Source organism: Haliaeetus leucocephalus, unplaced genomic scaffold (genome assembly GCF_000737465.1).
Source record: "Haliaeetus leucocephalus isolate CR32 unplaced genomic scaffold, Haliaeetus_leucocephalus-4.0 Scaffold696, whole genome shotgun sequence".
NCBI classification, from domain to species: Eukaryota; Metazoa; Chordata; class Aves; order Accipitriformes; family Accipitridae; genus Haliaeetus; species Haliaeetus leucocephalus.
Genome location: NW_010973132.1, coordinates 1,815,841 through 1,838,250, shown reverse-complemented (window position 1 = coordinate 1,838,250; position 22,410 = coordinate 1,815,841). Strand labels below are relative to the sequence as shown.

Below are 22,410 nucleotides of genomic sequence, written 5' to 3'. Positions count from 1 at the left end.
AAAATAACTACATTAGTAGAACAGAAGTGTCAAAGATGATAAGTTTCTACAAGTGTCTCAGAGAATGGCAGGGCATTTTAGCACCACCACTCCCCCCAAAAAGGGGAAGATGTGAAAACTAAGCAATAATTGTTTTGTGAGGTCGGCTAACTGAAAACCCATGTGTGCACACGGCCATGAACTTTTTGCTTTTTGACCTACCAAGACCACCATGGCCAGTGCCTTATATTTCAGAAAAAAAAAACAGAACAAAATCAACTTGGCTTATTGACCACAGAAAGGGAAAAGATTACCCCTGCCCCAAGTGATGCTTTTTTATTTTCACTGAAGTGTGAGTACTTAGAGTGAAAGAAACTAACCCTTTACTGAAACAGTTTTGGCTGACAACACTGAAATAATTGTGGTCAACAACAAACACAAACATGTGAAACCATTCAGAACAGAAGCACACCGACTCAGAAGAATTTTCGGCTGTGACTGTTTCTGGGTCTGCATGGTAAAGAGCAAAAAGGTGGGATAAGCAAAATAGTAAAAAAGACATTAGATGTGACCTAAACAAGCACTGTAACTGTAACCCTGAGAAAATGAAGACAGCTTTGTGAGCCAAGTGCCAGATGAAGAAGGCTCAGGCTTGCAAGCAAAGCTACAGGCTCTTGATGTTCAAGCTCTATGGAGATAATGAGAAATATAATTTTATGTATTTTTTGTAAATATATAGAATTTCAAACACCTCACTCCCTCAGTGGTTCTTCCTCGAATGGTAGTAACTCAGAATACCCACAGTCTGTACATGTGGTGTATAACAACAAATACTGTGACTTTGCCCTACTTGTTCAGAGGACATGGTATCTGAAGGTCCATGTGTTTCTTTGTTCTTTCACTAAGGTATATATGTGAAAAAACGAGTGTCAGCCTCAATACTACCAATTTAATGGTAAATCCTAGTAGTTAGTGAGGTGGACAGGACAGCAACTTTCTCTCACATGTGACATATATCTAAGCTTTTGGGAGCTGTATAGCTGATGCATCCTGAAGGAGGAAACACCATCAGGAGAAGATTTCTAGGTCCAGAAAGAGGACAGTTCACTGAAGTGGTCTGGTGCAGCTGTAATTTGTGATGAAGTATAGCTTGATCCTGGAATTGAGGGGTGACAAAGGGACCGAAGCAGGATTTTCTGAAGAAGTGCCAGCTAGCTTTTTTCCTAAATCTAAGTTTCTACTCTGATCTCAAGACAATCCCTTGGTAGTAATTGTCAATGTTTAAACTATGTGCTGCATGTAGATGTCTATCTCAAGGTCTTTTGCTCATTTTCCTCCTTGTTCTGCTCTAAATTGTGCAGCAGTGTTTGGTTAACACAGAAAAGCTTGTAGAACTCTCACTCCCTGGAAAGCAGGAACACTTCAGGATGGTCTCTCTTCTTAACAACCAATGTTGTTAAAATCTTAATCATGGAGAGAATGTTCATTTCGGACTACTTGCCTAGTAAGAAGCAGCTCAGTCACTGTGTTAGAAATAAATTTTTGTCCTGCCTGTGTGCTCAGATTTTTCTGGAATTGTGCAGAGATTTTAAAGTTTCCCTGTAATGAATGGAAAAAGGAAGGGTATTTGGCCTAACATGGTTCCTAACTTTGTTTTGTCTCTTTTCTATCCCTCCTTTCCATCTTGATTTAGAACAGGACTCAGACACCTTCCATCCTTAAAACCTTAATACTAAACCCTCTAGGCTTACCAGTGCTTCATTTCACTCACTAAGAAAAAGTAATACCAGTCTCTATGCCAACTTCCAGTAAAGCTAACTCCATTCTAATAAATCTAAATGCCATCACTTTGAGAGAGATGATATCCTTGATTTCATATAGAATTGTTTTACAGTGCTCAAATAAGCTGTTAAACAACATATCTGATCCATTCCAGAGATGCTGCAGTGATTGTGATCAAAGCCTGGTCTGGTCAGCTAGATATATCAAAAGAGTATTTTATGAGTTTATAGAGGGGAATGGAGCTGTGGCTGCAGTTGCAGAGGCTTGTCAAGTACTTAGAGCAGCAAGGGCAGTTATAAGTAAAAAAGGACATTAGAAACTGATCCCAGAAAATGCAACAGATTCCTTGTGAAATTGGCAAGAAGAAGGGGAAGGAGTAGCCAGGAAGGAAGTGAGCAATAGCTAAAAGCAGGAGGGGGGAGGGGATCTGAAAGAAAATAAATACCTTTTTTTGGTCAAACTCTGCTATCTTTGGCTGACCAGGAGTCTTGGCTACAGATCTCCATGGCAGCCTGGGGAGTGCCAAAGGACTCAAAGAAAACAAGAACTGGGATCTATTGCTTAAGTTCTCCATGGGAGTCAGTCAGGTGATGGAAATGAAAAGCTCTGTTGAGTGTCTGGCCCAGGTTCTTACAAGGCAGATTGCAGCAAAGGAAAAACAAGCACATGGAAAATGGCAAAATCAGATGACACGTGGACTTTTCTCCTACTTTTCCTGTTGTGATTCATTCCCTTTGCCCATTTCTCCTCCTTACTGCATTCTGCTACATGCAGGAATGAAAAAGTAAACCACTGGGAAGATCAAAGAGAAGAGAATACAGGACAAGATCCAGGGTTGCTGCACTTTCTTTTTTTGTCTTCACCTCTTTTCACCTCTAGCCTCTGCTTTTCACCTCCCTGAACTCTACAAATAAAGCAAAAGAGGATGCTCCTGAACTTAGCAGACAGAAGGAGGAACTTACAAAAGAGGTAATGTTAACCCTACCTCAAAATGAGAAATGTGACTCTTATAAAAATGATAGGACCCCTTGAATATTTAGAGATATCAGTCATGTTGCTAAGGCAGTCTTTGGACTGAGTGGATTTTACAGCTATAGTCCTAGCATCAGTGAGAGAGTCAACCACTCCTGACCCTTCCAATGTGAGGGAAAAAGAGTGAGGCCTAAGCAAGTGTGTTCTTTGCAAACAGGACATACAAAACCTGGGACTGTTACAGACATCCTGTCAGGAAGCTGCACACGTCAATCCTTACAGTTCTAGCTTCATTTTCTGCTGTAACAGCAGCAATGATCTCAAGAAGGGAGAAGACACTGATAAACAGTGGCCTGGAGGACTCCATGCTGCCCTGCAATTCAAAGTCTAAACAGCTGCAAATTGATTGTCTTACCCGGCATCCTCCTCATGGCCAACTCTCAGAGAAATTATTATATTTCTGTTTGTCTCCACATATCTGATTTCAACTGTGAACCTCTGGAGGAGAGGGACAGCATCCTGTGAACATATGGCCAGTTCCAGCAAGCAAGAGTCCAAACTCCCAGGCAGGATGGGGCTATGCAGGCTGAACTCACATCTATCTGGGAGCCTACTGGTGTTCAGGAGGAAAATGTCCCCTGTGAGGAAAAAAAAAAAAAAAGAAAAAAAAAGAAGAGACACACAGTGTGGATGGAAGACAGATAATAAGAGGAAAATGGATAAGGAGTTTGAAGAAAGGAATCATGAGAAGAAAGGAAAGGACTATGCACAAAACCCAAAAAATAACAGTAGAGAAAAGAGAATAAAGTAAAAATGGGGGAAATAAGTAAAGAAGTGGTAGAAGGAATGAGAAGAGAAGAAACCAAACAGAGTGAAGACACATCCAACAAAACAAAAGCCAAAGACTTCGCAAGTCAGACAGCAGACATGTGGAGCCAGCCATGGCTTGTAAAGGATTGAATTTCCTAAGAAAAATCCAGTCTCTGGAAGCAAAAGTAGCTTATCCTAAAACAGGGGCATACAAAATGAGTATAAAGGAGCTGGCTGTTTACAGGCTACATACATACACAACTCAGGCAATACACATACGTTATATGGCTCTTAGTGACTCTTGGGCACCGGCAGCACACGAGTTGTGCACCAGAACCAGCGCATAGCAGTATTTTTAGTGATATGTGCCTGAGGCCCCAGCCTGCTGGCTCCTGTTGCTGCCACCCACAGCTGCTACCAGTGCTGGGAGAAAGCAGATGTCCATTCGAGGGGAACTATAACTCTGCCTACCTTCAATATCTCCACGGGAGGAACTGTTTTCCAGAAGCAGCTGCTGCCTCTCCTGAGACACCAGGACACCAACTGAAGATAACACCCAGTCCGGTTTTCCAAAACTGTCTGTAGACGTCACCCATGAACAGCTTGAGCCGATGATACAAGAGATTTCTGTTATGAGAAACCAAAGGTTTCATTGAGGCCTTCCCCAGTTCAAGGGGCAGGTGTGATGCAGGCACATGAATAGGCACGTGTACAGTGTACAGGGGCTCTCCCTTCCAAGAAATGGAAGGGTCGAAAGGAAAAAAGAAAGTTTGTCTTGTGCAATAACAACAGAGTCTCTCCCAGGGCAGGTGAAGGAACATGCCAGAATGAAAAACAACCCTGCAAATTCTTGGCAGGTGTAAATAACATCCTCCCACTGGTATCAACTGTGAATTTACACCAGTGGAAGGTCTAGCCCGCATGTACATAAAATCCTGAATGAGAATAATACCTAGTGCAGCAAGGATATTGAAACTGCTTGGATTTAGCGTTTTGGCAGAGAGGAACAATTTAAACTCTAAGGTCAACCCTCTTTCAGCAATAGAAAGAGCTTGACAGGGTCTCAAGTAGAATTGCTGAGTAATGCAAGCTTTATATTTTTAATTTAAAAAAAATTTTTTTTTTAAACAGTTTTGCTTTCCTCCAACAGAATGGACAAGAACAACCCTCTTAAACTCCAGAGTCCATTCACAGCACTGAGAACACTAGATCATCCTTGCCAGAATTTCTCATAATCAGCATATTAGAAACCAGACAAGAAGTAATTCACTGTTCTCTCATCAATCTAATATAAACTCCCTGAAGGGATGTTAGCTGCACAAAGCTCTCCCACATAGAGTGGTGCTGAATAGATAGGGTAAGCTGATATTAACTTGTATGATATTTATTTTCGGTAGTAATAATAATATTACAGTAATAACTGGAGGACCCCCCAGGCCATATGAGAAATAATAAGAGACTAAACATTCGTATTTGGGATCCTAATGTTCAGAGGGTATTCAGACCTTGCAAACATGAATGACACAATGTTATCCCTCTGGTAGCCCTATTCCTGGGGAGGAGAAAAGACAGGTATAAAGAACAGAATTAAGATCAGAGATATAACAAGGATAGGTGGTTGCACAAGCAACACAGGTGGGGCAGAAATAAAAACATAAGAGCCTCCAGAAGATTGGCTATACTTTAACTAAGTGTGTGTGTGTGCATCATTCCAGCAGGGCACAGGAAGGAGGGCACCAGCCACTCTCCTGGCTCTGCTGGATCTAGGGAAAGGTGTCTGTGCACAGCTTCAGGCTGTGGTTTTATGATCCAGTAAAACTCGTTTAGGGATCTCAATAGCTCAGAAACTTCATGGCTTTATGAGACAAAGCATAGTCCTGATCCAGACCTGTTGTGCTGTTTCAAATTTATTAAAGTTTGACAGGTTAACTCAGTACTCACAGGCTTATTGTCAGTAGCAGTAATATTTTTATTAGGTAAAAATCTAGTTGGTCATAAAACCTGGAAAGCAATTTCTCTCACAACAGCATGACAGAGCTAGAAAGCAAAGTGAGAGCTCAGGAAAGAAAAAATTCCTTTTCTTTTTTAAATAGAGGGTTACTTGAAACTAATATTTATGACAAAATAATTTCATTAAATCTTACCAATACCCCTGCTTGCAGTAGCAAGGACTGTACCAATGCAGGCTTAATCCTTTGAACGTGCCTCACATAACAAAGCAGTTAGAAGCTCAGATAAGTGAACACAATATTATCCTTCAAAAGCACCTAATTCCCATACTCTCTGGGCTGTATAAAGCCTATCTGCCACAACCTGAGGCCTGAGAGGATCTGAATGCCTGGAAGAAGAGTCTGAAATAGATCAGGGAAGTTGTTGACATCCGGTAAAAAAAGGACTCTGAGATTTCTGGCAACAGATCACATGCATTGCACTGTGATGGAAAGATTGATCAACAAGAAACTGTTGTTTAGCATAAATCACAGAGCAAAAGAACTGGGTACACTCATGGGGTCACAGTGAAAGGGAGTATTGAAAGCTGCAACCTCTGATACTACTGTGTACCACCTTACAGATGCTTCATATCCAGCTCTGCTTAGCACCTAAGAACTTCAAGCACAGGTCCACAGAAAGGCAAAACGTGACAGAAATGAAAAGGAAAAAAGTAAAATAGAGGGAGAAATATATCTGTATTACTACAATCAGCAAAGGATGTATTTTAAGATGTTACAAAAGTGCTCTGAAGAAGCTTAGATTGAAGAAAGCTCATGGACAGTCCAGGGCATGTCAGAAAGGAGAATCACCCTTTAAAGAATTAGGTACTGTCTGCAAGATGTTACTATAAGGAACTTCTCTCTGGCAAGGCTAGGTCACCTTGCCACCTCCTGTGAGGAATGTATGTGACTCTTCTAACATGCACAGGCCTGCCTTTATTGTTTAGCATCTTCATTAACGACCTGGACAAGGGGGCAGAGTGCACCCTCAACGAGTTCACAGAGGTAACAAAGCAGGGAGGAGCAGCTGACGCACCAGATGACTGAGCTGCCGTTCAGAGCAGCCTGGACAGGCTGGAGATTGGGCCAATAGGAACCTCTTGAAGTTCAACAGAAGGAAACGTCAAGTCCTGCACCTTGGGAGGAATAACCCCTCGCGCCAGTACACGCTGGGGGCTGACTGGCTGGAAAGCAGCTCTGACGAGAAGGACTTTGGGGTCCTGGTGGACAACCAGCTGTCCATGAGCCAGCAATGCACCCTTGCGACAAAGAACACCAACAGCTTTCTGGGCCTCATTAGGAAAAGCATTGCCAGCAGATTGAGAGACGTGATCCTTCCTCTCTACTCAGCACTGGTGAGACCACATCTGAAGTAGTGTGCCCAGCTCTGGGCTCCCCCATACAAAAAAGATATGGACTTACTGGAACAAATTCAGCATAGATCCACAAAGATGTTTGAAGGACTGGAGCATCTGTCATAAGAGGAGAGGTTGACAGAGCTGGACTGATCAGGCTGTAGAAGAGAAGGCTCAGGGGAATTTTGTCAATGTATACAAACACCTGATGGGAGGGAACAAAGAGGAAGCCAGATACCTCTCAGTAGTGTCCACTGACAGGACAAGAGACAATGGACATGAATTTAAAAAATGGGAAATTCAATCTGAACACAAGAAAACACTTTTTTACTGTAAGAGTGGTCAAACACTGGAACAGGTTACCCAGAGAAGCGGTGCAGTCTCCATCTGTGGAGATATTCAAAAGCCATCTGGACATGGTCATGGGCAACCTGCGCTACCTGACTCCACTTGAGCCAGCGGGGTTGGACTAGATGATCTCAAGAGGTCCATTCCAACCTCAACCACTCTGTGATTTTTTCACTAAATGAAAAGGCATCACTTCAATTTCCAAGCTTCCACACCACTGATAACTGGCTCATTTCTCTGAGGCATTTATAAAGCACAGTGTTTGCTACATCTATCTTGGCACCACAGGAAGACCAAATTCATCCTACCCATCTCAGAAGCATTTTTTCCAGCTCACTGGGCTTTTACAATGCCTAGAAAAAGAAAATTCCAGTTGAAAAACTTCATTTGATACCAAGAAATGTAGTTTGTTCTATAGTTGCTGGAAAGCAGCTCCACTAATTAGCTCTTATTTCAAGAACTCCCAACCCCAAAGCTGGTGGATTTCACTGTGCTGATGGAGAAGATTATTCTTTTTCTTTCTTTTTTTTTTACTGTTGTATCTTTTTTTTTTCTTTTTCTCTCTTTTTTTTTTTTTTTTTAAATAAGGAAGTAAGGGATTCCCTTATGGTTACATTGGCCTTTCTGAGTCATTGCTCCATTTCCAGTCAGAAATCCAGTGGCATAGCTTTCTAGTAAAGGGTCCTTGTGACTGCCAACACCTATCTTGCACCTAGATTCTGAAGGAGAAATAAAGAGGATGTAAGGAAGAGGGCTTGTGGTACCTGGTTTAGAAGGCTGATGCAATGAAACCATCCTATTTTTTATCAGGGAGAGCTTCTGAGGTGGATTTGGTGAAGAGTTTTCTTCATGTGATCCAGAACAGGAGACAACAACTATAACAAAACAAAAAGAACACGGGTAGAGTTTGATGTTTCTATACAAAACTATGCTCCCATATTGTTAAGCATGAACATATATTTAACAAAGCCCTGTTATATTACACCCACTCTCATTACAGTGTACTGGTGCAGTACTGTCCTGATGATGTTTCAGCCCTACCACTTCCCAGAAATGTAACTACAACAAAATATTTTACTTAATAATATGTTCTTTACTATTCTTTATCCACTCCCATTTTTGCCAGTATATAACCACCGAAGAGATACTGTATATTCCAGTAGTGCCGATGTTGCAGTAACAGTACATCTAGCTGCCTGCCAACAACTACACCTCTAAAGTGCTCATGTTGGACAGGGCTCTGAGCAACCTGATCTAGTGAAAGATGTCCCTGCCCGTGGCAGGGTGGTTGGACTAGATGATCTTTAAAGGCCCCTTCTGACCCAAACCATTCTGTGATTAGAAGAGTTCAGCTGTAATATATATGCTATCTATACAATACATGACATGGATTTATTAGAAATCTTTTGGGAAGGCCTGCCTAAGTGCTCTCATCTTCACCACACAAGAACAGCTCATCCGAAACTAACACTAATGAAACCTTTGCATCACCACACACATCCAGAGAACAGATTTCTTTCTTACCGCCAGGCATATAGTCTGTGTAACTTTCCTGTATCTGATATCTAGTAATACGTACTCTCTCCAATACCTTTCTTATTAATCTCCGTGCACTGATCTATCTCAGGGATCCTTTTGTCATGTATCTATAAAACCCTTCATTGGTAACTGTGACATTTGATCATAATTATGGCACTAATACACACACATTTGATCATTTTTATTGAGATTGCATCTTAGAGTCCTGATGTAAAGTTTTGTTGTGCTGGAAAAAAAGACCAAAATCTCAGAAGATACAAAAGGCCATAGAAATTATTTTCTACTTCACCAATATGAATAGTAAATCCCGCATGCTAAGATTAGCTGGTTTTAAATGAAGGTGTTCTTCTTGATCAAATTTTTGTTATTCAAAGTAATACAAATTTACAAAAATTATTATCCATTGTAGTACTTCTGACAATTAAATATTCAGTACCTTCTGATTTCTCTTTGGAACAACTCATACCAAAAACGGCTTTTTAATTTATTTAACCTGTGCATGTGAAAATACACAAGTCTCAAACTAAGCATGCAGTTATCTTTATTTAAGATTATCCCTGGTCTTTTCTTTCCTAGAAATCATAAACAAGTTGACTAAAACAAACATATTTGTTTTCAAAAGGTGTTCAAAGACAGAAAGATGCACAATGAATTGCTTTCAAACCTCAGCCATGTGGGTTATGAATTCAGCAATATAAAAATGTGAAAACGTGTCAGAGGAGACAGGAATCCTATTCACATGAATTGCAGTTGAGACAAAGATGTGTATACACGCCATTGATAACAGCTAAGATATTCTCAGCAGAACTAATTTGGATAGTAATATTATGAAAACATACAGAAGGATCTAGAAAAAGAAGACCAAAAAAACCCCCAGAACTTGAACATACATTCAACTTTTTCAAACTTACCACTGTTTTTAGTTTTTCAGCAATATCTGGTCTGATTTAAAACCGCTAAAGTGATTTTCATTTTAATATATATGACAATGTGCATCACACAGTGAGTAAAATGCTGTGAAAAGTTTCATAGCATAAGAATGCTGTATCCTTCCATCTTTTATTATAGTACTAAAGACAGCCGTCAGTCTTCATGGGGTTCCAAGGAAATGATAACTTTAGAACAGAACAGCATCATGCTACAGCAGACAAATGCTATACTGATGACAGACCTGTGGTCTCCACAATCCAGTTGTCAAACACTACATTTTTTCCTGTCTATGTGTTCAAATATGTAGGGACATTAATGTTGGAAAAGTTGATTCTGCACTGTATACAAGACACTGACACTGGTCTGCTAAGTAAGGTATCTTCAATAATGGCATGAAATCCTCAAAAAGAATGTGAATTCTTATGTGGCACTTAGCTGGCAAAAGTTTGGCCAGCCTTATGAAAAATCCATGCTAAAAATCAATCACATATTGCAAACAAATCTATTTCACCATATTAAAAGAAATTCTGCTGTGGAAAGAGAACAAGACCTTTTGACAACTTGAGTCTGCTTCTCCCAACTTATGTTCTGTGTCTGTTGAGATGTTGCTCAGTTCTATTATCTCCCCATCTTTGTTAAGCACTGCTGTAGCTTCAGTATTTACCTCCCTCAGGGCTTTCTATAAAGTCTGTTCCACCCACTCATCTCCTCACACACTCCAAGCTGCTCATATATTTTGGAAATAGCCTGAATATCATGGGACCCACAAAACATAGTACAGTCATGGCAGAAGTTATACTAGAGACTTGCAGTCCCCTCCCCCCACTTAATTACATAAACACCTTTAGGATTTTCCTCTTCTTTCTCATTAGCAAACACAAGTCCCAGTGGCAGACTACCATAAGCAGAGGCCTAAGCTACTTGAAAAATGAATTTACTGCTTTAGTGTGGGGAAAAAAAAAAAAAAAAAATCCATCGCCATTGGTGATGGCTGAGACAAACAAGGTACAAAAGGTGTTTTTGCACCATTAAGATAAGTGTCTATGAAGTTCACTATTAACTACTGCTTTGTCACAAAGAGCACTGCATGAAACCTGATCTGCTAATTACATTATCCACCGTGCAGCCTGTCAGCAACATCCTATTCAATTTTGGCAAAAAGCCAAGCGGGCTCATTCAAATGCCTGGTAACAACCCTATTCACCTACTCTGGGAAGGTGCCACTTACTGAACTGGGCATATGAGAGGAAGGAAAGGCAGTCATTACAGCTGAGTTCACTGACAGACCAAATATACTTGGACAGAAGATCCCAGACTCGGTGACAGCAAGGAATTTGTTCATATGCACACGTAGAAATATGCCCCCATTCATTTATTTCCTCATAGCAAAGAGTTTCTGGCTATGGCTGAGCAGAAGAGGACTCACAGAATGATGAATCCATGCATGAGATCTGGATAGTGGTTTTGTAACACTCCAGTCCAGCCTACACTCTTACTTTATACCTTAATTATTTTTCTCTCTCACTCATTCAACCTCTCTGATTGAACAGAAAATCTAGTGCACACAGTCACTAACTTCACTTTCTTTTGAAACTGGTAATTGCAGAGATGCTTCCAATAACCCCACATCATATCCTCTCACACATGCTTGTATGTAATTCTTGTATGACATGACTTTCAGCATTAAACAACTAATAAAGACTATTGCTTACCAACTACATGATTTCTCTGTCTTGATCAGCAAAAGGCAATGATTTAAGTAAAAAGAAATAAAAGATGGAGAGAAAGGAGATCCATGATTTTAACTGCCATTAAGGAACATAAAATGTTCAGGAAGAAACAGTAACTGTAACAATATTCAACTGTCACAGCAAAAATATGGGATCTTTTAACAGCACAGCACAAATCCATCGCTTTTTCTGTAATCGAACACAGTAAAACCAGAAGCCTCCAGCACTCAGAAGGTAATCCCATTTCTTTCACTATCTTATAGAAAAAAAGCATTCAGATGCCTGCAGGGCTGAAATTTTTCCTGAATCCTGATGTTGCTTTGGAGAAGAGAAGAAAATTGCAGAAAATATTTATAGAACTCATGATGGGAAATCAATTCCAGGTCAGCTAAGCTATCTTCCTGCCAAAACAGAAATTTCCCTTTAGAGCATTTTCTAGTGTTTTTCCCCATCTAATATCAGAATAGCAACTCAATATTTCTCACTACTTTTCTGAGAAGATAAACTAATGTACAGACTAATAGATCTGACTGTCAGGAAGTCAGACAAGGCAAAAAGAAGACTCTTTGTCTACTACCTATCCTAGTATTATTCAATTACTCCTAAACCTTCCAGTTTCAGCTCAATAAATAATCTCTCTCCTTCATGAGTATTTACAGCTTTAAGTTATTAAACTTTCACCTTGAAAATGTCACTGTGATCTACTGCTGCTTGCTATTAAACTCTTTTATTCTTTGCTCATTAGTTGGTTGGTCCCTATGTCCCTTGCTTACTTCATCACTCTTTTTGTACTCTCTCCAGATAGATTGCAGGTAACGACAAAATACAGTTTTGCCAAAGCTTATTATATAAGGTGATACATCAGCATCTTCTTAGAGCCCTCTCCAGTTTTTCAGGGTTCTTGCTGGAGGGCAGACATCACCACACAATAATGCCATACTATGCAGAATAGCCATTCTGCTCCCTCCTGAGATCTCCCTGTTTATCTGTGCAACAATCTCATCAGTCATTTTGACCAAAATAAATCCTCTTAGCTGATCATCCACCATGACATCAAGTCTCTCTCTGGCATATTTCCTTCCAGAACAGGTATTCCCACCATCCATATCTATTATTTCCCTTTCATATACCTGGTTTTATTGCATTGGTGAGTAGGACTCTGCCTTATTTTTTCTATCTTAATCTTTATGCTATCAGCAGATCATCAGTACAATTTTTAAGTTGCCTTCTGACTTACTGCTAAAATTGTTAAATAGCACATAGCCCAGAACTTAGCCTTACAGGAAACTTACAGGTAGAGTTAATCAACAACGATTCCTATTTATACTTTCATTTTAAACCTACATGTGACATCGTGATTTATACCAGCCCAGGCGCACACTGAAGTACATTATCAAGAGTTACCGGTTCAGGTACATGACTGAAGTCAGAATGTCCTACATCCACACTATGACTTTTGTCAAACTTGTAAACTCATTTAGAAAAAATGACACTACAACAAGAAGTCTTTTCAAATAAGCCCTTTAGATCTTTGATCCTATATCAAGTATTCCGATATTTTTACTCAGACTGATGTTAAAGGCAGCGATCTTTGTATTACCAAGCAGTCTTATTCACATGAGTAGAGAGTATATCAGCACATGTAATTAAATACAGCCATCCAGCATATTCCATTTACCCATTAACTTTCTTCCAGTTGTCAAGAATTTCTTCAGTATCCCAACACTTACTGAAAAATTCAATATGGATGTCTTTTAAAGCTCCTTAGTTAGTTCTTTCAAAATTCTTTAACACAAGCTGTCTTGACCAGTTGCTTTACAAACTGGGCAATTTAATAACTGCTTTTTCACAACATCTTTGTGATCTTATGAAAGCTATTGCATTATTTCTACGTGACAGTGAAACATCAGTTATTGGGTTTCTTTTTCCTAGAAAAGAAATATTTATTGAACTCTTTTCCTTTTTGTCTCTATTACTGACAAACCTACCACACACATCTATGACAGATTCATATCATTGCTGAGATGTTTTTGCTACTAATGCACTTGGAAAACTTCCTTAGACTTCCTAACTCTGCTGCTGGTTTCTTCTTAATTCCTTTTGCTTTCTTCACCTATTGTTAAACTTTTGACTTTTCGACTTCCTTTTACTGCAAGCAATGTACTTTTTTCCTTATTTTTTATACCAGCATAGCCTCCCCTTTCAGCTATAGGTTTGTGGCTTTCTAGCCATTTACACAAACAAGCCAGTTATTATCTGCGTTTTTCTGTCCACAGCCTTTCTTTCAACTGTATTAGTGTGACACTGTTTTAAACTTTGCAAGATTTAACTCTTAGGGAAGTACCAAGCACTTCAAATGTTATTTAGGCACTAAAGTCCATTTATTTGAATATCTAGGCTGAAGTACATATCAGATCACTTCAGATTTTATTCTGTTTCAGTGGGTATTCAAGCCACAATTGCTTCCACTTGTATAACATCTGGGTTTAGTTCTAAGCTCAGTTCTTGCCTTACCTTCAATCTTTTATTTGCTGAGAATAGGTGTAAGACAATATCCTAATATGTGATACAAGGATTTGCATTCAGATATTGTCATCTGCTCAACACTTGCAAAGATGCTTTCATGCTGGCAGAATGAAACCTCCAATATGCCACTTGTATTGAAGGCTTCACACACACATAAAAACCCCTTTTTTTTCTCCCTTTACACACAACAGCCTAGTTAGTATTTCATCCAGGTCTTTAGTTGGATTTGACAACCTACAGCAGTCATCAGCAAGCAGATCAACATTTATTTTAGGTATTAATTAAACTTTTGGCCTTCAAGATCATTTGGTTCAATGGTTGGGGAAAGAGGAAACGTCATTTTTGCCGTGCAACGCTGTTCCCAGCCTACTTCGGTCCTTTGATTCCAACCACAGGAATCCTCCTTCCTAGTCTGAGAAATCCAAGCTTATTAGCATTTAGGTTTAGAAATCAGTAATTCCATTCCATTGCCACTTGTTTATTAGCCAGCCTCATCACGTTGGCAGTAGGCAATTAAAGAACTCCTCTTTCAGTCCTTGGTGCCTTGATTAATTTTATTCTTGACACCTTGAGTTTCTGCTAAACAAGTGATTTTTATTCCTTGCTTTTCTATCATTTCCCTTGGTTGCGAATTTAACACCATCCAAACAAGTCTGGCCTAACAAGTCTAGAAGGTTGCTTCCCCTCCAGTGAGCTGGAGGCCAGTCAAACCACACAGTCTCTTTTCCCCAGAGGATATAGACATGAATTTCATAGACCCAAGCCTTATACAACATATCTGGCTAGCAGAATACTTACAGATTCTCTTTTTTTTTTTTTTAACTTTCTGTATTGTTTTATGTGCAGAACATGAATGGCATCTAAGAATATACCTTGTACATCCTTCTTTGGCACCGTTAGAAGATTTCTAAAAATTAGTTATATTCTGCAAAACTAAAACCAGTCTTCTATGCTAGTATGGACTATCCTTGGTAGGTCCTTGCTTATTTACTTCAGAGAACCTACTCAGCTGTTGGAATCCTATCTGGTATCCCATCCACAAGAGACAGAACACCACCTCCTTGCCCGCCTGCCGACTGTTGACAAGAATCTTCCCTGAAGGGTGGTAAGTGGATCAGTCTGAAGAGCTTTTCACAACCACACACTGAGCAACTTCCTGTTATAATATTCACTCGGATTGCCAAAGATCATCTGCAGTTTCCATGACATGCAGAATGACTAGACATTTACAGTTGTACAAGATTTCTACAGTCCTCTTTCCTGCTGCTCACAGCATGCCTGTTTCCTGGCTGCCCCTAGTTACACAAAATGTTGCTTTGTCTCTCATTTCCTCGCTTTCTCTATTAGGTCACTCAGTGGCCAGTTCCTTCCCTGGATAGTGATGTTTCCTGAATCGTGTTATCCAACTACTCTTTATCCTCTCCAACGCTTTGTAGAGTGCATGCTCATCCTTTCATGCATCAAATCTTTGTTTCTAATAAAATCACTACGATGCACTTAAAAAACAAAGACTCTTTAAACTCCGGCACAAAATACAGTACATTGCAGGTTTCCACCACTGTGCTACAGCTATTAGACAGAACTCACCCAGAAAAAGTTTTGCCCATGCCACCTACATTTTTCTCACAAAACTCACCTATTAGATAAGATGCAAGACGGAATTCTTGGGTCCTCCTCCTGATACTACTTTCCTAACTTGGCATATTGCCTTTGAATAGCAACTTGCTAATTATGATTTCTTATTCAGTTTTCAGTGTACATGTGTATCTACTGAAATAGATCTGAATGACTATTTTAATTACAGTTGAGAAATAGAATGCCAAAACCACTTACTGAAATCCAAAAATATGCCATCTACTGCCTTCTCCTAATCTACTAATTGTGTAGTGTATACATGCGTGCACACATGTGTGCACATATTGTCACATTAACTTTGAAAGAGTTCTCTTTTTATAGCACAGCTGCTCATTACTCATATGTCTCTTTTTATAGTACTAACTGCTTCTTACTCACAGATAATCAGGGCTAGGTTTTGCATTGCGTCTCGCCTGTATTAAAGCTGCCAGGAATCGATCACATGCTACCCAACTGTCCAAAGGCTTTCCACAGAAAGCCACAAGGCTTTCTCCATTCTGCTCTACTTTTTACTTTCTCTTCTCTGTTCAGGCTGGGGTGATTGCTAGCAGAAGAGGCATCTACTCCATTTCTGCTAGCTGTGTACAGACATGATACTGACAGCTAACACAGGTTGTACCAATGTTGGTTCTGAATAAGAGAGATTTGTCCATATGACCTAAAGCTTCACTAGCAATCAATTTCTGTTTTTCTTGCTAGAATTTCATTGGTCTGAGCTACAGCCTTGCATCTGAAATTTGGCCATTCCTGGGGTGATGGCACGTAAAAAACACATTTGCTGCTTATATCACGTCTGTGTTGGAGACAGCAGAATTCCAAATCCTGAACTCTTAATCTTGTGCCTTTTCTTTCCTTGCTCCTCCATATGCATTAATGGGGAAAGAAAAATTTAAAATAAATGAAGAGAGGCATAACTGTATTTTTGTCACAAGGAATATTATCTTTTTGGGTTCCTAAAAACTGGCCAAAAAAAAGGTGGAAAAAAAAGGAAAAAAAAAAAAAAGGGCGGGGGGGGGAGGAAAAATATCAGAAGTGTTCAATGTACCATAAAGTGTAAAAAAACACTTTTCCATTTTTCTGCAATAAACCCACTGTCCATTCTTAAGGAAAATTTTCCTTTCCCATTGGCTAAATTTTCTAGATTAACTTTGAAATATTATTGATCTAGTTTACAGTCAGGCCACACAAATGGTTACACTGCCAAAACCAGAAGGATGACAAGCTGGGGTAAGTGGAAGGATGCAAGCCTTTCAAGCTGGCTTTGTCATTAGAGGAAAGGGATGTGAAATTGCACCCTAAGATACCTGTTTTAAAACAAACTGTCAATGAACCATCATCACAGAGGGAGCATAGCTTGGATGACTGGTTTACATTAGATGTATAAGTTCAAGAAGAATAAAATTAAGGAGGATGTGTCCAACTTTTAATAGAGGTTTTCAAGCAGCTCCAAAGAAGCAGCAAGAAGGAATACATGATGGAAATACATTTTGCCTTCCAAGGGAACAGCACTTCAAAACTGTTGTGCTCTTGTGCATAAATTTAGAGGAAGAAATAGAATTGTTTTATTCCTTCAGAACAGCACTCATTATAGGGTTTTTCAATTGCAGCTTAAAAGGAGATACGTATGTGTGAATTCACACATGTAGATGTGACAGGCATAATTAGTCACGAGGGAAGGTGAAGGAAGATATAAAGCCTGTAGATGCAGAGAGAGTTAGAAAGCAGAAGGGAAGGGCTGCCTCAAAAGACTACCTGTAGCCTCACTCTCTGCTGATGACCATAAAATACTAAGCAGTGACTATTTTCTCATGGCATGTTTTTATATGAAAATGCCAGTTCCATTACTTAATGGGAAATAGTAGTATCTTCCAAATATTCACATGGAAACTATTATAGCATTTTAAGGTTTAAACATGTCATCTTTACTCTGTAGTCTGCTCTGAGTTCAGAGTTTGTAACATTAATGCAGTAAAATGCATTAGGTGTATCCCATGAGTACATCCCATTAGGTGTAATACCTAGCTGAAGCACTTCAATGCTTTCAAAACACTGTTTGCCATACTGAATGACTCATTTTGATTAAGTCAAAGCATAAATTTGGAACAATTTGGGGGGAAGGAGGGAATGTTAAGATTTTGAGTCTTCATCATGACTAGAAATGAAACGATGTCCAAAATCGGTTTCCCATGAGACAGAATATTTAGTTTTCAACAAACTCATATGCTAAGATGCCAAAAAACCCCTCTGTGAACTACCCAGAGTGACCAATAAAATTAGGCAAAAGAGAAATAGGAGACATAATTGCTAGATAGCTGCCCTCTAGGAGATGTTCAGCTACCAGCTTCAGGATGCCTCTGCATTTTGTGGCCTGTGGCAGGAGCTCTGTGCCCCTGCCCTTCAGATTCCATGGCACAGCAGTGCAACACTTTGCAGCAAAAGAGAAATTGTGTGCCAGCAAGAAAGTGAAAGAAATATAATTTTCAGATCCAGGTTTTGATTGAATTATTACAATGAATGTGGAATAGATCCTGTAGAATTCAATTTAGTAGAAAGAAAATTATTTTCTATTACTTGATTTCACACAACATAACTTAAGTGGAGAGGACAAAAGTGACTTAAAGCTGTCCTTGAGCTCCCTTGATCTTCGAGGTTACTTAATGTTCCTTTCCATCCTTGTTTTACTAGGAACAGCCTTAGGAATGCTCTAAATGTATGCACTGCTCCAAGAATCCCTCAGGGGCTGCTCTGCTCACAGAGGCTATCCAAGCACTAAGGCACATTTCCTGCACTTCTTTTTTCTTTGATCTACTTTTGACACAAGGATCACTGCCAACAGCTCTTCATCATCTAAGGATTCCCCTTTGAGAACTTAACCCTTGCATAGCAGCATAAGTCAGCTATAAGAAAGCTCCATGCATCATTAAAAGCAGTTTTATTAGATACACACCCTTCTCTGGTAACTCTTCCCAGACAGGAACAGAGGCACTCATGCCACAGCATTGTGCCTAGCAGAGACACTACCCAGGAGCAGAGTTCCCATTTCCACTCTGCTATTAGCCCTCTGAGTCACTGTGTTTAACACCACAGATGATAGGATCAGCCTCTTAGGAAAGGTGCTTTTAGCAAAACAGAGGGAAAGTTTGATGCAAAGACTTGGTTACTGTTGTCTTATCAACCCTCCCGGTTCACCTAAAAGAGAAGGAAGAACTACCACAGCCAATGCTAATTTCCTTCTCCAGGACTCTTGGCCATCAAATCCTACAAGCTTTTCTCCAACACTCAGCTTCTGTAGGAATCTGTTAGGAGATTATTGAGGGATTGGAAACTAATCCATACATGGCAGATAATTCCATCCTTTTGCAATTTCATATCAGAAACAATCTCATCTCCTAGTTTCATTAAAACCTACCAAAATCCACTCGCTGCTGAAGAGCACATGGCTGCCAGTGAATTCTGTGAAGAGAAATGTCTAAATCCTTGCATGCTCCCAGATGGTTTCCATGTTAATACTTAAAGCCCCATGCAAACTGCATGCAAAGTGCTTCTCAATACAGTTCTGCCTTGAAGAGAGCATGCACAGTTGTGCACTGTGCCCTCACACACAAATGTAATATTCATACGCACAAAGCCATTTGCACAACAGTCTGCCCAGCAACAAAACAAGAAAAATATTTTGTCACATCCATTTGTAACAATGAGAAAACACTAAGATATTAAATTAAATAGAGGATATAAAAAACCAAAAAGCTCAATATATACAGTTGTTTCCAAGATGTGCCAGTGACAAATGTAGAAGAAAAAAAATGAAACTACCATAAAGAGTAAACTACCATAAAGAAACAAGCAAACAACCCACATACAACTTGAGCAGAGTAGTTAATAAGGGAGGGAAGATGCATAGGTACCAGCCGTTTGATTTTTTTCCTAGGAGACTGCGGAAAATGCTATTAAACCATCAATTATATAAGGACACTTACAGTTACATGGCTACTTCTAATATTGTGCTGGTACACAAAGAGCCTCTGTAAAGAAGGCAAAAATTCTTGCGGCAGGTAAAGCTCCCAGTTATTGTTCTCCTAGTATTGAAATGCAGTCTGGTATCAGAAGCACGATGTGTGATTTAAAGTACTGATCCGAGTATGAAAGTGTAAGAATGAGGCTCAAATATCTTATTTTAACATAGCACAAATACTCTTGTTGGAAAAAAAAAAAAATAATCCAGAGGCTTTGTCAGTGGTATGTACTGAGCATGGAGTGTAGAATGAGAGACTTTTGCTAGAACCATGATATTCCTGATTGTCCTTGGTCTGATGCTGGTATAGATCCATTCAGAAATGACACATATTATTACTGAGCTACTACGATCAACGTTTCTTCTGAAGTGGAGTTTCACAGTAATAATATAGCAAAACACTGTAAACTGCATTTTGATTACTATAGTTATGGCTACAGCTCTCATTTTGGTTACTTAATTTGAAGAAGTTCAAACATATCAAGGTAAGTGAGCTGGACAAATAGCAAATAATTTGACATGATAGTTATTGCAACATATCATTCATCACTTACCAGTTCAGATTCACAAAAGAGAGGACAATGCAATTGTTACTGCCTATGTTTGATGTCTTTACACCTAAAGACAAATGAACTGGCAAGTATTTAAAACACTAACATGCTAGGAAACCAGAACAGCAAGACTTTACCAAGAATGTCACCCAGTTACACAGCTAGCAGAAGTGAACATCAGAATTTCCAAGAGACACTTAATAGCAAACTTTAATGGGTGGCAGCTGTACAATTTGCGTGAAGAGCAAGTGTCTGGAATCCTTAAGAGTTCAGAACCAAAAAATCCAAACTAAACTCAAGGAGGAAACAAAGTTTTTGGTTTCTTTGTAGCATCTAGAATGCTAAATACATTGCGATACATGGTGATAGAGATGGCCAGTCAGCAGCTGCCAAAGAAAACCCCAAGCCCCCAACTGAGCTGGAAGGGGTCAGGGCACAAGAAGCTGTGTGATCACAAAGTCCAAAGATAGTTGTTGGTGCAAATGTAGAACAAGGCAGATTTGCATGCTGGTCACTTTCCTGATTTCCCATCTTGACCATCCAGATCTGCATTCCACAAAGTGCTAGTGTGCTAGTCTATGAGGGAGAAGTTTTATTTGCATTGTTTTAAAAAGAAGTGAAATAGCAATAATCAGTAGGATTAGTTGTTAGTAGTCTCTTCATCTAACAGGCTTGTTATCTAGGACCAGGATGAAAATTGGCCTTTTAACAGCTCTTTCATGAAATTTCTCCTTTATCTCAGCTAGATTCACTGGCAAGCTTCCCACTCTTTCTCGCAACAGCATCAAGAGTTTGAAAAAAATACCTGACTTCAAAATGTTTCACAAAGGTAGAGCTGCAATGTTAGCCTTTTTTATCAATATGGAGAGGCATACCAGAAAGGTAACATATCCTAGACAACAAATAAAGAATAAGGGGCATTAAAGTTCAGTGAAAAAAAAAAAAAAAAGATGTGGTTAACAAGAAACTTGTTATCCAAACACGTGTGTTTCTATAACCAGGAGAGGAATGTGAAAAACAACCAATGTTACTGTTTTATTTACTTTTTCCCTTTTTCCTACTTGGTCACCCTCATGTGAAAATGACTCTGGGTTCTGTGACTTCAAAGGATAATATCTTGTACACAGTGAAAGATACCTTCACCATTTGACTTGTAATTTAATATTATGATAATGTTTTCTTTTAATGAAAGAGCAGAGAGTGTTTATTTGAAAGTTGGCTGCTGGCCACCTCTTTTTAAGCTATATGAGGCTGTGGTTTCTTAGAGCTGTGTGAAACATCTTTTATGAAATTCAGGACGGGAAGAGAAACCCTCAAGACCTGAAGAACTGGATCCTGTTTTCAGCTCTTCCATTGATTATTAACAGTTTAGATAGCAGAAGCTCTGATCAATAATACATTCCACATAGATAACACAGATAAATAGGACCAGGCCCTATCCAATATAGAGGAAGGCAAAATCCCAGCTCAGAAGACCTCACATTCTCAGACAAGAGACAATTAAGAAACATCACAGCAAATAAAGATGCATGGAGAGAAGAGGAATAAACACATATGCTGGGAGAGAAGAGACAGACACAACTGAATTGCAGTCAAATACTAGAATGTTTTTTGGTTTTGTTTTGGGGTTTTTTTTAAAGAACTTGGAAAAATAAGCTATCAACCTTAGGTAGTGCCCATTGTTTTGAGAATACATCACTGGGTTCCCAAAGTGAGTATTCAGCTCTCACAAGCTATGCTGTCAATTCCTGCTTTACCAAGCAGAAGACTAGATATGGTATCTCCTGGAAACTGCAGAATGTAACATGACTGTTAGTGGTAAAGTATACTCAACAAAACTTATTACTACATTGTAGCAAAGCTACTTCATTAGGTTCCTTTCGGGAGCAGCCAAAGGCTTTAGCTAGATCTTGGGGTAACCACATAGGCGAGTATAAGGCTTACGCCTTTTTAGAGGAGCAGCACTTGTATTTTGCCATAAAATACTGACTTCCTCAGAATTATTTTGCTCAGAAGCCCCACCCACCACTCTTTATTAAACCCACTGACAAAGGAAAAATATACCATGCCATAATTATGGTGGGCTTCCACATAAGAAGGCAGTATCTGAGTATATACTGATACTTCAGTTCACACAATACTATAGCCTTTATCTAGAGGTATCACTGAGCATGCGTGTAAATATACATATGTGTGTGTCTGCATATATTAGTGACTGAGACTTGATTACACTTGCTTTGTGCAAAAGAG

General features: G+C 39.4%; 1 protein-coding gene across 1 annotated transcript in view; it reads right to left on the bottom strand.

Moving 5' to 3' along the window:
• Positions 1 to 22,410, bottom strand: part of LTK (leukocyte receptor tyrosine kinase) — a 98,927-nt gene that overhangs the window by 48,341 nt on the left and 28,176 nt on the right. The window contains exons 2-4 of the mRNA XM_010580203.1: positions 8,002 to 8,112; positions 4,015 to 4,170; positions 3,149 to 3,371 (exon numbers count right to left, since the gene is read on the bottom strand). Of these exons, the coding sequence (XP_010578505.1) occupies positions 3,149 to 3,371; positions 4,015 to 4,170; positions 8,002 to 8,112 (490 nt within the window). The remainder of the gene's footprint in view (positions 1 to 3,148; positions 3,372 to 4,014; positions 4,171 to 8,001; positions 8,113 to 22,410) is intronic.